The 15,286-nt window shown below is 44.5% G+C and overlaps 1 protein-coding gene across 1 annotated transcript in view; it reads right to left on the bottom strand.

Moving 5' to 3' along the window:
- SLC25A33 (solute carrier family 25 member 33) overlaps window positions 1-15,286 on the bottom strand; it is a 63,774-nt gene that overhangs the window by 16,854 nt on the left and 31,634 nt on the right. Inside the window, 2 exon segments of the mRNA XM_030185647.1 lie at window positions 8,228-8,304; window positions 8,306-8,411. Of these exon segments, the coding sequence (XP_030041507.1) occupies window positions 8,228-8,304; window positions 8,306-8,411 (183 nt within the window).

A 15,286-nucleotide genomic window follows, 5' to 3' on the forward strand; every position in this document is an offset into this window, starting at 1 on the left:
TCTCATTGGGACTGAGGGGTGGGACTGTTCAGGGAAGAAGTCCTGGTGCAGGTTGCAGGCAGCCTATGAGTGGCGCTGCCACTGCCGAGGTGAACACTGCAGCAGACAGGATTTTAAGGTGGGGGGGGGGGGGGGGGGGAGAGAACGCATTGCCTGTAAAAAATAAAAATAAAATCAGCACCCCCAATCATTTGAAAAGTTGGCTCCTATGGCTTTAAGTGTCTCTCTCTACATAGGACTGCTAAACACAAGTCTACAACTGAGAGCTCAAGGACTGGGGATATAACAAAGTTACTCACCTGTAGCAGCTGTTCTCCGAGGACAGCAGGCTAAGTATTCTCACAGCTGGGTGATGCACATGCTGATTAGTGAGATAACTTAGAACTTCCTAGCAGCATCCCACCACACATGCACTGGTGCCTTCCCATCCGACATCAGCCATTTATCAAAAGCTAAAGAATACAGCTCCAAGGGGAGGTGGGAGAGTATGTGAGAATACTCGGAGAACACCTGCTACAGGTGAGTAACTTTGCTTTCTCCAAGGACAAGCAGGCCATTGTATTCTTAGGTGGGAATCCCTAGCTACCAGGCCTCACCAAAAACAACAATGCTACACACGGGTGGGATGGAGATGTTTTCCATGCATTCTGTATGATGTATTATCTTGTTGTTATCATACCATTGATGTTGTATGTACGTTATACGCAACAAAAGATTCTTTAATAACAATGCTAGGACAATAGGGTCTTAAAACGTCGAGGCCGTTTAAATCAATTAACCTGACACTATTTACATGCTTGTTGTGAAGGTGCAGCCCGGAGCTAAACAAAACTGGGCCTGGGGGGGGAGTTGGAGTCTAGACTCCAAACAATTCTTCAGGACTGCCTGTTCAAACTGGCTGTCAAGTTGGGTATCCTTCTCAAGACAGTGATGAGATGTGAATGTTGTGAACAGAGATTACATCCAGCTTAGCAAAACTTCTCTATGGAGACTAACCTCAAGTGGGCTACTGAGTAGCCATAGCTCTGACATTATGAGCCTTGACATGATCCTCCAGAGTCAGTCCAGCCTGTGCATGAGAAAAGGAGATGCAATGCTAGCCATTAGAACTGTGCATTTGCCGATGGTCACCCCATTCGGTTGGGTCAAAAGAAACAAAAAGTTGGGCTTTAGTCCGCTCCAGATAGAAGGCTAAGGCTTGTTTGCAATCCAAGGTATGCAATACACTCTCACAAGGATTTGCATGTGGTTTTGGAAAAAATGTTGGAAGGATGATTGACTGATTAAGATGGATCTCGGACACTACCTCTGGAAGGAACTTGGGTGTGTGCGGAGAACTACTCTATTGTGGTGAAACTTAGAAGTTGAATGAGCTACTAGGGCTTGAAGCTCACTGACTGTGAGCTGAAATGATCGCCACCAAAAATACAACTTTCCAGGTCAAATACTTCAGTTGACAGGAATCTAGTTGCTCAAAAGGAACTTTCATCAGCTGGGTGAGAACAACGTTGAGATCCCTTGACAGAGTTGGAGGTTTCACAGGGTGCTTTGTTAACAAACCTCACATGAAGTGAGCAACTAGAGGCTGTACAGAGATGGGCTTACCTCCTACATGGTGATAAGCATTAATTTACAGAGTTGGTTTTCAAACCAGACTCAGAGAGGTGTAGGAGGTACTCAAGCAGTTTTTGTGTAGGGCAGGTGAGGGAATGTAAGACCTTGCCCTCACACCAGAAAGCACACCCCCTCTATCTAAATGAGTAACACCTCTTAGTGGAGTCTTTCCTGGAAGCCAGCAAGATGCAGGAGACTCCCTCTGGCAAATTCAACGATTCAGATTCTGTGCTCAGGTCAGGGAATAGAGGTTGGAATGCAGAGACATCCCTCATTCTGCGTGATGAGGGCCAGAAAATATTCCATTTTCCATGGATCTTCAGAGGACAAGAGGAAACCAGATCTGCCTCATCCAATAACAACTACTACTACTATAAATCATTTCTATAGTGCTACCAGTCGTACGCAGCGCTTCACAATTGAGGTGCAATTAGTATCACAGTTCCCCAGTCTTGCTTGAGTTTCAGCAGTCTTTTCTATGAGAGATATTGGAGGATATGCATACAGAATTCCCTCCTCCCCAATGTAGCAGAAAGGCATCCCATGCTAGTCTGTCATATTATCTAAGCCTGAAACAGAACTGGGGGACTTTGTTGTTGAGATGAGTGGCAAAAAGATTCACTGAGGGGGTGCCTCACACCCATGTTGAGAGACCACTCGTGCAGTTGCAAACCCCTGTTCAGTCTGCCTGTCAGGCAGTTGTCCTTTCCTGGTAGGTATGTGGCTCAGGAATACCATTCCATGAAGAAGGGCCCACTGCCACATTCCCACTGCTGCCTGACACAAGGGGTAGGATCCCGTACACCCCTGCTTGTTTATATAGAACATTGCAACCTGGTTGTCTATTTTAATGAGAATAAATTGGTTCTGTAGCCGATCTCTGAAAGCCTTTAGAGCATTCCATATGGCCCTAAGCTCAAGAAGGTTGAGTGGAGATCTGTTTCCTGAGCAGACCAACTTCCCTAAGTGTGAAGCCCATCCACATGAGCTCCCCATCCCAGGTTGGGTGCATCTGTTCGCACCTTCAGAGGAGGTGGAATTGGAATGGTAGGCCCACAGTCAAATTCGTTCGAATAGTCCACTAGAGAAGGGCATAAGTCAACTCTAGAGGAATATGGATTACATCCGCTCAATTCCCAGCTGCCCGAGACCTCTGGAAACTAGAGTCCAATGGGCCTCTCTTAAATGGAGACGTGCCACAGGAGTGACATACACTGTTGAGGCCCATCAATCTCAACATTTGCAAAGGTGTGACCTACTTGCTGCTTTGGACTTGCGAGGCGAGTGTTGATAAGGTCTCTGCTCTTGCTTGGGGAAGAAAAGCCCGAGCTGGCAATGTATCGAGCAGGGCTCCTATGTACTCCATTCACTGGACCTGGAAAAGTTGGGACTTGGAGTTTATAACAAACCCTTATAGCTCCAACACCTAAATGGCTAGACGCATTGACTCAGACGCCCTCTCCTGCGATGTGCTCTTGACCAGCCAATCATCCAGATAGGGAAACACATATACTCCCAATATGCACAATATGCCGCAACTACCACTAGACACATTTTGTGAATACCCTGGGAACTGATGCAAGACAAAATGATAGAACGTGGTACTGGTCTTTTCCTATCCAGAATCTGAGATACTTCCTATGACTGGAAGTATCGAAAGTCCAGAGAGCATAGCCAATCATTTCCTTGAATCATGAGAGGGTGCCCATGGAAATCATCCTGAACTTTTCTTTGATCAGGAATTTGTTCAGGGCCCTCAAGTCTAGGATGGGATGAAATCCCCCCGTTTTTTGGGGCACAAGGAAGTACCTGGAATAGAATCCCTTCCCTTCTTCTCCTAGTGATACAGCCAAGAGTTGATATATGATGCTCTCAGTGGGCAATTTTGTGGTCTTGACGCCAATGCAGGGTGCAACTGAGATGGACTATTTAAAGAACCCATTGGTCGGAGATTACAAGGGGCCACCTATGTTAGTAAAAATTCAGCCTCTCTACTACTGGTAAGCTGTCCAGGATGCTTACTTTGAGTGTGGCTATGGTCTTCTGGAGCCAATCAAAAGCTTGTTCCTTGCTTCAACTGGGGAGCTGGCTGGGGCTACTGAGGATGAGAATGGTGATGCTGAGAATGCTGGGCCTGGGGGTTCTATGCCAGTGGAAATCTATGCCTTTGAGAGTAGTTGGGTCAATGCCTAGGCCCACTCTAAAGCCTCCTAGAAGAGGAGCTGCAGCAGAAGGTTGCTGAGACAGGGTACGGATGGTATCAGTGTGTTTCTTTATGAGGTCTGCAACCCCTTCTACCTTATCTCCAGATTCTTGCCAAGGTGACAAACTCCGCCAATCTCTCCTGAACTGCTGGTTCTAGGTCAGAGACATGCGGCCATGAAGAGTCTGTGCATCTCCACACCCATGGCAGAGAGTCTGGACTATGTCAAAAGAGTTGTATATGCCCCTGGCCAGATGCTTACTATACTCCAGCAGCTTACTGGCCAACTTACAAAGCTCTGCAGCCTGCTCCCGTGGGACAGAATCCACAAGACTTAGTGTACTGCGGACCAAAGACTGAAAGTAAAGGCTCTTGTAGAATTGGTAGGACTAGATATGGGCAATGAACTCAAGGCCTTTTTGCTTACCTCCCAAATGAGTCTAGTGTCCAAGCCTTACTACTTGGGGATCCCGAGGCATGAGTCCTAGAGCTCCTAACTCATTTGACGGTGGTTTCAACCACCAGAGAATAGTGTGGCAGTTGAGCCCTCTTGAATCCAGGAGCCTTCTGAATACGATACTGCGTGATCTGCACTAACAGAGATTCCCAGTTCTTCATCAGTGCATCTTTAAGGATAGGGTGGAATGGTACCGAAAACCCTTCCTTAGGTGGAGACTCTTAGTCCAGGACAGTTAACATTTCTGCTCTGGGCTCTTCCTCTGTCTCTAACTTAAATGGGATGGCAGAAGTCATCTCCCTGACAAAAAGACCCTCACGTGGAGATTTACATCTCTCGAGGTGAGAAGCAATCAGAAGGTATCCCATAAGACTCCTCTTCTGAAAAGTAATAAGAATCCTCTTCCGAGTCCCATGAACGGTTCCATTCAAAATGATCCAAAGAGTCTCAACACTAGTCTTATCACTGGTTTGAGACACAAATTGGAGAGGGTAAACAGTAAAGGAAAATACAACCTAGGTGATGAAGAGGAAGCAGGGAGAACAGTTACATAATTCATTGTGTTGTCTATGTTTGGGGCATTACCTACATAAGAACATAAGCATTGCCATACTGAGGCAGACCAAAGTTCCACCAAGTCCAGTATCCTGTTTCCAACAGTGGCAATCCAGATCACAAGTACCTGACAAGATCTCAGAATAGTAAAACAGGTTCAATGCTGCTTATCCTAGATAAACAGTGGATTTTCCCAAGTACATTTTTTAATAATGGCTTATGGTTTATGTTCTATTCTATTATAGAGAGATCGATATTGTAATAAGTACTGCCCGAAGGTGATCTCAGGAGATGTGAAAAGGACTCCTGGCGGCAATAAGCAGACATCCACCCTGTAGGCTATTCCCCTCTCATAAGTACATAAGTATTGCCACACTGGAACAGACCAAAGGTCCATCAAGCCCAGCATCTTGTTCTCCGACTCATCAGCTTTGAATACCATTTCTGGCACCGGTATCTCTCCCAAATCTTCCTCAGTGAAGACCGAAGGAAAGAATTCATTTAATCTCTCCACTATGGCTTTGTCTTCCTTGATTGCCCCTTTTACCCCTTGGTCATCTAACGGTCCAGCCAATTCTTTTGCCGGTTCTTGCTTTTAGTATACCTAAAAAAAATTTTACTATGTGTTTTTGCCTCCAACGTTTTTCAAAGTCCCCCTTTGCCTTCCTTATCAGCGCTTTGCATTTGACGACATTCTTTATGGTGCTCTGGGCTCTTTATTTCATTTCATGTCCCCAGTTAACTTAAGGTGAAACACCAGATTAAAGTCCAATCTACCGTGCTTGACAAAAACATAAAAAGATTCAGAGCTACATGTTCACCATTTCTAACATATAAGGTTCCGAGTTTCTTCTTCCAGGGTTTTAAACACAGAAGAGTCAGATAAATTAGATCAGAAGTTCTATGCAAACGAGCCTCAAAACTCAACTTAATGATGACTTCCAAAGCAAAACCTTTAGGGGCTGCAGCTGGGAAAGACTGCTCCTAAGAAGCTCAACTTCATGTAATGTAATTAAGTATAATTCTCCTTTGCCTAGTAACAGTTCATCTGAATATCTGTTCTGGTTTTTCAGCAGTCCTCAGTGTATGAAAAAAAGACTGGCTTGATTTCAAAGGGTTACATCCAGCATTTAGCAGCCCCTCCTCTAAGATAGTAAAAAGCAGCAAACAAATGTTACTATCCTCCATCCCCATGAATGTTTTACACTGAAGATTAAAAAAAAAACCAAAACAATCAAGATAGATTCACCTAGTTTCACTTCTTTGCCACTGTCCCAATTCCTACCCTTTGCTCCTTTCCTTGAGCTGCACAAAAATCAGGAGGCTGTCCAGGTCCATCATTTTGTCTTTCAGTCTTTAGCCCAGAGTTCCTGCAGAGCCGGCTCAAGTGAGAAGGGCTGCACCTTCCGCTTTTCCACTATCCCGAGGAAGAAAGTTATAGGAGCTCTTCGGAAATGTAGGCTCCCTCTTCTTTTTGTCCTGATTGGGGTATTGTCAATTCCTGGGCAGAGTAAAGAAACCCAGCTTCCTACAATTTCATGATCCTGCTGGTGTATTCTCTCCCCCAGCTCTTAAAGGGCAAGACTTCTTTGGGTTTTCTGAATGCCTCCTTTTCCCTTGGGTTCAATGGAGATTTTCTCTTTTACCCTCATTTCTCCTTACATAACTGCCCTTATGCTCCAAGAGATATCAAACATATAAAAGGCGAGTGTCGTACTCACTCGCAAATGCGTAGTAGAGACTTCCCTCTCTGCCCTGCCCCTGCATCAATACGTGATGAGGGGGGCAGGACAGAGCAGGAAGTCTCTACTGCGCATGCCGCAGATGTACTCGCAACTGCTCCGCCCTCCCCCTCCCCCCCCGAGGTCACTGCTACCGCTCCCCCCACCCGGAGTCGCCGCCACCGCCGCCCCTCCACCGGCCCGAGCACTGTCTTTCTTATTGAACTTACACCGCACCACGCACACGCAGCAGGCACATCAGCAAAGCTGCCGTCGGGACGGGCTTCCTTCTCTGCCTGTGTCCCGCCCTCGCCGCGTTACGTCACACGAGGGCAGGACACAGGCAGAGAAGGAAGCCCGTCTCGATGGCAGCTTTGCTGATGTGCCTGCTGCGTCTGCGTGGTGCGGTGTAAGTTCAATAAGAAAGACAGTGCTCGGGCCGGGGGAGCGGAGCAGCGGCGACCTCGGGTGGGGGCCTCGGAACCCCCCCCCCATTCCAAATTAGGCCGTTTACACGTGCTCAACGGCTAGTATATATATATAGATGGAGCATAAGGGCAGTTGAGGGAAAGCCCTTCAAGAAGCTATATGTCTCTCTGAATCCTGTGACAAGGGCTCAAGGAATTTCAAGAGTGCTTCTGTTCCTGCCCTTCCTGTGCATCTATTTAGCTCTTTTTGCTACTTCTCACATTTATGAAGTTTTAGCACCTTAATGTTTTGTGGTCTCAGGCTCTTGCACAGTCTAACAGCCTGAGTTTGTCCAAGGAAGGAAGAGTAACTTAATTAGAATGCTAAGCAAGGTGCCAAGGAGCTCAGGTCATCCGGGTACATCTTGAAAGACAGTAGATAAAGATCGAAGTGGAGAGACAGCCTAGTGATCAGAGCAGCAGAAGCAGAACCAAGGAAGCCAGTGTTCAAATCCCACCAATGCTCCTTGGGCAAGTCACTTCATATACAAACATGAAATTATAAACTCTTCAAGGATAGGGAAATACTGCACCCAGATATAACTCTCCTTGAGCTACATCCAAATCATCAATAATATAAATGGCGAGTGTCGTACTCACTCGCAAATGTGCAGTAGAGACCTCTCTGCCCCGCCCTCGTCATCACTACTGCGCATTTGCGAGGGACACCGCCGTCGCTAACGCTCCCCCCGCCCGGAGTCGCCGCCGCCACCCACCTTCCACCCGGTCGGGCCCTCGCTCCGCTATTGAAACAGCGAGGGCACGCAGCACACAGCTCTGCTGAGCTGCCGTTGGCCTTCCTTCTTCTTCTCTGCCTGTGTCCCGCCCTCGATGACGTTACGTCACACGAGGGCGGGACACAGGCAGAGAAGAAGGAAGGCCACGGCAGCTCAGCAGTAGAGCTGTGTGCTCTCGCTGTTTCAATAGCGGAGCGAGGGCCCGACTGGGTGGAAGGTGGGTGGCAACAGCTCCAGGGGGGGGGGGGGACGAACTCGGCGGCGGGGTGGGGAGCCTTTCAACCCCCCCTCCTATACTAGCCCGTTTTACGGGCTGAACGGCTAGTAAATAAATAAATAAACAAATTGGCCCATCTAGTCTGCCCAGCTGAGATTGTTCCATTTTGGATATAACTCCACCACACAAAACACAGTGAATACCTCCAAACATGAACACATCAGAAGGAACGAAGAGAGCTAAAACTGCTACTTACTTTAGAACCTGGAGAAGGCCAGGAGACACAGTTCCTGCTGGTCGGACCACCCCTGCCCCACTGATGGTGCCCAGCTGGCACCTGAGGAAAGTACACTGTGCGGAGGGTGAGCCCAGAGGACTGCAGCCTTGTCTTAATCACTTCCAGAGGGCAGGTGAGAATGGCACCCACTGTGCCTCCACATCTGTAAAGCATAAAAAAAAAAAGTTAGTTAAGCAGAATTTCATAGCAGAACACACAAAAAGATTCTGGTGTAATTCCTGTTTGACCAAAGCTTCTATCCACCAATCAATGAAAAAGTATCTGGTTCAAAGCTTCTATTCCAATCACTGAGAAGGTTGGTTTTAACAAGAAAATTAGGTATCTGCCTGCCCTGTTTTCTAAAACAAATCACAGTGAGCAATGACGATTTGTGCTTCCAATAATGGAACTCACAAAGAATGGAATAAACAGAGAGGCGTTATGGAAGCACAGATCCACCTCATGACTCTGAGGTAGGATCCATGCAGAGAACTGGGTCCAATTCCCCTATCACATTGTCCTCTCTCCAGGTAACATAGCACTGGGGATGCTGCAAAGGAAGTGTTTGGGTCACAACCAGTATACAAATATACGAACAGTGGATCCAAAAGAAGTGCTCTCACAAATGATGTTTCCCAAACAAGGTCTTTATTGGATCCACTGTTCGTATATTTGTCTTCCGTTTCTCCTGTGGAGAGATCAGCTTCTGTAGGTGTTGGCTTCACAGCCAATATACAACAGCGATGCCTAGTGGTCAGATTTAGGAGTCCACAGTTGCAGGTTCCAAAATGAGCCCCAGTGCATGGTTTGGCATAGAAAACCATCACCGCATTGACTAGGCTGAGTGAGCTGAGAGGGGATATGCAATGGAGACAAAATTCTCAGGCAGTTGTGAATCAAGACGGCACCAGATTCCAACCCGGATTACCATTCAGCTAGAAGCCCAAAGAAACAAGAGGAAAACCTGGTGAGTTCCCCCCGAAATTTGAGATTTTGTGGGGTCTGACACAGTGGTATGGAGGGAAAATGGACAGGTCTTGTCTTTTTCTGCCATCATATTGCCATTTCTTATTCCACCCCCTCAGTTGGTTAAGTTTACCTTTTCTTCAAGGATTCAGCAGTTTGGCTAATGTGTAGATAAAGCAGCTTAACACATAAACCTACTGTTTTGTAATATTAATAGGCTGCTGGACACAGGAAATGATGAAGGAGCACTGGGCAAAAGTACATCTTAGCAAAGAAATAAAATGCCTTGATTCAGATCCAAGACATCATGTACCCAAGCGCATGCAATTTCTAATTTATAACCACCAGGTCCTTATTATATCTGTACCACCCAAAGCTTTTTTGTATTCTACTTTTTACCTATTTCATTTTCATATTTATTCCTGTGGTTGGTGCTTTCTCCTGCCACCCCTCTTCCTTTGCTCAGTTCCAAACGTGAGATAGAGCGTTCAGTGGTACCAGTGTTTGAAAATCTTTACGTTCTACTACTCGACTCTTGCCCTCGGTTGTACAATTGCTGCCCTCATTCTATAATGAAACAGCCCCCACTGTGAGTTAATAGGAAGCAAAAGCATCAGACTGAAACTCAAGGACTGGATTGCCAGTTCATTGCAGCTGTCAGAAATAATTATCATAGCGCCACAAAGAACAGAAAATTAGGCTGTGTTCGCTTCATTCATCTGCTCCTTCTCTAGAATTTTGTTCTTTCTGAGAAATGAAGTAATAGCAAGTTCATAAGAGGCAAGCTGAAGCAATCAGGATGTTAGTTTGAAAAACAAGTATTAGGCAAACCAAAATTTGCCTCTGGCTTTTTATATTAGTTGACATAACCTTGGTGGAAGAAAAGCAGAGCAACGCAATTGGCTTCTGCAAACAGGCCTCCAACAACTACACAGAAGCTGACAGCTGCTGCTTTACAACAGTTATCAGCAGCCCAGGCTTCTTCAAACTTTGAACAGGCCAGCCAAAAACCCAGAGATTTAGCTGATACATTTGCACTGCTTTTCTATCAAGATGCTCCCTGTGTCATACAGAGTAGACTAAGCACATAAGTATTGCCACACTGGGACAGATCAAAGGTCCATCAAGCCCAGTGTCCTGTTTCCAACCATAGCCAATCAAGGTCACAAATACCTGGCAAGATCCCCAAAAGGTTCAATACATTTTATGCTGCTTATTCAAGAAATATGCAGTGGATTTTTCACCCAAGTCATTTTAATAATGTTCTATGGACTTTCCTTTAGGAAGCTGTCCAAACCTTTTTTTAAACCCCGCTAAGCTAACCGCCTTTACCACATTCTCTGGCAACGAATTCCAGAGTTTAATTACACATTGAGTGAAGAAAACGTTTCTCCGATTCATTTAAAATTTACTACTTTGTAGCGTCATTGCATGCCCCTAGTCTATTTTTGGAAAATGATTTACGTCTACCCATTCACTTCATTATTTTATAGACCTCTATCATATCTCCCCTCAGCCGTCTTTTCTCCAAGCTGAAGAGCCCTAGCCGCTTCAGCCTTTCCTCATAGGGAAGTCGTCCCATCCCTTTATCATTTTCGTTGCCCTTTTCTGTACCTTTTCTAATTCAACTATATCTTTTTTCAGAAGTGGTGACCAGAATTGCACACAATATTCAAGGTGTGATCGCACCATGGAGTGATACAAAGGCATTATAATATCCTCATTTTTGTTTTCCATTCCCTTCTTAATAATAAGTTAACATTCTATTTGTTTTCTTAGCCGCTGCACACCGAGCGGAGGGTTTCAGCGTATTATCAATGATGACACCTAGATCCCTTTCATGGTCGGTGACTCCTAATGTGGAACCTTGCATCACGTAGCTATAGTTCAGATACCTGTTTCCTCCATGCAGCACTTTGCACTTGCTCACATTAAACGTCATCTGCCATTTGGATGCCCAGTCTCGTAAGGTCCTCTTGTAATTTTTCACAATCCTCTTCTGATTTAACAATTTTGAATAATTTTGTGTCGTCAGAAAATTTAGTTACCTCACTAGTTACTCCCATCTCTAGATCATTTAGAAATATGTTTAAAAAATAGTGGTCCCAGCACAGACTACTGGGGGAACCCCACTATTTACCCTTCTCCATTGAGAATACTGACCATTTAATCCTACTCTCTGTTTTCTATCTTTTAACCAGTTTTTTAATCCACAATAGAACACTACCTCCTATCCTATGACTCTCCAATTTCCTCTAGAGTCCTTCATGAGGTATTTGTCAAATGCCTTGTGAAAATCCAGAAACACAATATCGACGGGCTCACCTTTATCCACATGTTTGTTCACCCCTTCAAAGCAATGTAATAGATTGGTGAGGCAAGATTTCCTTCACTAAATTCAAGTTGGCCTAGTGGTTAGGGTGGTGGACTTTGGTCCTGGGGAACTGAGGAACTGAGTTCAATTCCCAGCACAGGCAGCTCCTTGTGACTCTGGGCAAGTCACTTAACCCTCCATTGCCCCCTGTAGCCGCATTGAGCCTGCCATGAGTGGGAAAGCGCGGGGTACAAATGTAACAAAAATAAAATAAAAAAATGTTGGCTTTGTCTCATTAATCCATACTTTTGAATATGCTCTGTAATTTTGTTCTTTATAATAGTCTCTACCATTTTGCCCAGCACCAATGTCTGGCTCACTGGTTATAATTTCTCGGATCACCCCAGTGTCTTTTAAAGGAAACCAAATAGCAGACCCTCTAAGTTGAAAACTGGATTCTCATGAACGGACACTCAACCCACAAATAACACAACATCTCATCAAATATAGATCTATTTGCATCTGCAGAAATATGAAATATTACTGCTTTTGAAATATCTTGGAGCCAGGGACTTCTACATGCCTCTCTTCCATTCCCCTTAATTCCAAGGGTTCTGAAGAAAATATGCAGGGACAGAGTTCGTCATTCTCACTGCCCTACACTGGTCAAGGCAGATATGGTTTCCTTTATTGTTCTTTAAGGAGATCATCCCCTGTTCCTTGGTTACCATCCTTCATTTTTGACATCATCAAGGTCTCCTCTTATATCCCTAGCCTGACGAATCTATTCCTACTGCTTGGAAACTGAGCAGAATATGATTAACTGCTTCTCATCATGGAAGGAGTGAAAGAAATTGTTGCAGGCTTCCAGGAGATCTGCAACACGAAAATTCTATCAGCTTAAGTGGCCTGGTTTCTCCAAATGGGTAAAGATTCATAAACAAGAACTTTTCTTGTGTAAATATCAAAGTTCTCCCCTATCTCCTTCACTTGTCTGAGTCAGGATTAAAGACTTCAGGGCACATTCACCTGTCAGTCATCGTGGCATACCATCACCAAGTTGAAGCAAAGTCTTTCTACTCACCCTCTGGTACCATGATTCATGGGAGTCCTCATGAACATGACACCAACTCTATAAAACTGTTCTCCAGCCTGGGCATCCACATTAGAAACAAAGAAACATGAAGGCAGATAAAGACCACATGGCCCATCCAGTCTGCTCATCCATGCCCATCTACCATCCCCTTCCTCTCCCCTAAAGATCCTATGTACTTGTCCAAGTTTTTGTGATTTCAGGTACAGTTTTTGTCTCCACTGGCATGCTATTCAGTGAATTCACCACCCTTTCCATGAAGAAGTATTTTCTTAGGTTACTTCTGAGTCTGTCCCCCTTTCACCTTCAACCTATGCCCCCTCATTCCAGAGCTTCATTTCAATTGAAAGAGACTTGGCTCTGTGCATTAATGCCATGGAGGTATTTAAACATCTCTATCATATTTCCCCTCTCCCGCCTTTCTTCCAAATTATGCATATAAGTCTGTCCCCATATATACTCAGACTACATCCAGATGTGGCTTGAATAGAAGAATGCAGTTAAGAAATTGGTAAGCAGCAACTAGATAGTTTTAAATGTCTACTCAAGTCCTTTTATATCACTGTAGATGTATGATATTAAACAATTACAATAAGGCACCTCAGAAAACAAAACTAAAAAAAGTAGTTCAGCACAGACTAAGCTGGTTTTCACATCAGCACAGGCAGAGGGTTAAGTAACAGGAGAAGCTAGCTCTCCTATTTCAGACTCATTTTCTCTGTCATTATGCTGAAAATGTTGACAATGCTTTTAGGCAATTTATTCCCAAGGCTGTATCTCCACATGAACACAAATGCCTTCTGCTGTTACATAAGCCTCTAAATAAAGCAGCTAATGCACAAAAAAAAAGCTTTCTCGGCTTCCTCTGACCAAATGAGGCATGAGAATGCAAACATGATGCCACTTTAAACACGACGCTGCAGGTTCACCCACTGCAGCAAAACAAAACACTGCGGCCACTGCCACCTGCAACTGTTTCATATGAAATCCAACTGTCTCTGACTTGTGGCAAAGTTCCACTCTTCATGTCAATTATTAGGTGGATGAGGTCATGCTTATTAAAGGCCTGTTCTCACAACAGGGTATATATTCAGCGGGTAGCAGGTTTTTTTTGGCCGCTGCCAGCCTTATGCCTGGATATTCAATGCTGGGTCATGTCTGGACACCAGCACTGAATATCATACACAGCTAGATTTAAAAAAAATACAGCCTGTTAAGTGCAATATTTGGTAATTAACAAGCTAAGGTAAACCGTATAAAGAAAGGTCTGTGTTTATGTGGTCACCTTAGTCGTTTAAGTGCTGAATATTGGCACTTAACTGGCTAAATGCCAACACCACCCCCTAAACGCCCACAAAATAGCCAATTTCAGTTTGGGTGTTAACCAGGCATTTCAGTGGCACTATCTAGTTATTTACTCCTTAATATAATAGTGGATTTAGCAATATTTGCAGTGTTTTCCCTATTTGGAGCGTTTGAGGTTCCTTGTTTGTTAATATGAGTATAAGGATCTTACTGGTTTGATTCTGCAGGTACAAGGTGATCTGAAAAAAAACATATTTTCAAACCTTTTTTGAGATTTGGACGATCTAGATAAGCGCCATGAATATGCCCGGTTAGCTCTGGCCAAGCAATTTAAACAGCCAGGGGCCTCTCCAGGCCATTTAAATCATTTGGAATATTGACCCCAATGAAACTATGACACTTGAGATTGGGATAATTTACTGTGTACATGGGTGGGTTTCTTTACAAGCAACAGACAAGCCACAACAATATTTCCATACATCACTACTACTACTTATTTCTACAGCATTATTAGATGTAGACAGTGCTGTACACTAAACAAGTATGAGATTATAAGCTCTGTCGAGCAGGAACTATTCAAGACAAACAAGACAAATATGGACCACTGCAATTCTTATAGTGGATCTCTGGCTTATGCAATGAAGCCAGGGTTGTAGTACACCGATATACACACCAGCCCTATGCTGACAGCTGACTCAAAGCTAACTTAATGCTGTTTGAGGCTCGTATTGAGTGGTGAATAACAATTTGAAGCCATTAACCTGAAAGTTTTAGCTGCATGATCATGATACAATATTCCAGCAACGTTGCATCAAATACAGTCAGAAAAAAAAATGTTCCAAGTTTGCCTGTGTGGCAGTGGCAAAGGGAAAAAATCCAAAAGAACTTATAAGAAATACTAGTCTGGGTCACAGCAAAACAGCCACCAACAGAGTCCAAAACAGAACAGCAACACGAGATACTACTGCAAAAAAAAAAACCATATATGTGAGACATGGGAAGCCTTTTAAACCTGACCTAGGTAACATTTCTGTTCATACTTAATGCTCTTACATAAATCTCTATCTTCAGATGGACACTATGATTTAAAAAGACAAAAGCTACCTGCTTCTAGAAAACATGGGTTCTAATTCCTTACGTGGCTCCCCTAAATGAACAAAAAAAATACCCCGGGGCCCACTGGTGGCTCCACAGCAATACAACATGCTACTATGCAGGAGACCTGGCTTCAATTTCTGAATCACTTTCTTGCTCCTTAGGCCCGTCAACACAGAGGACGATCTAGAGACAGCATTCACAGCCATTGGGGAAAAGGCAACAGTCACTGTCACACGTAGGGGGCAAGTCTAGAACTGGTTGC

The sequence above is a fragment of the Microcaecilia unicolor genome, chromosome 13, assembly GCF_901765095.1.
Source record: "Microcaecilia unicolor chromosome 13, aMicUni1.1, whole genome shotgun sequence".
In the NCBI taxonomy this organism is placed as follows: Eukaryota; Metazoa; Chordata; class Amphibia; order Gymnophiona; family Siphonopidae; genus Microcaecilia; species Microcaecilia unicolor.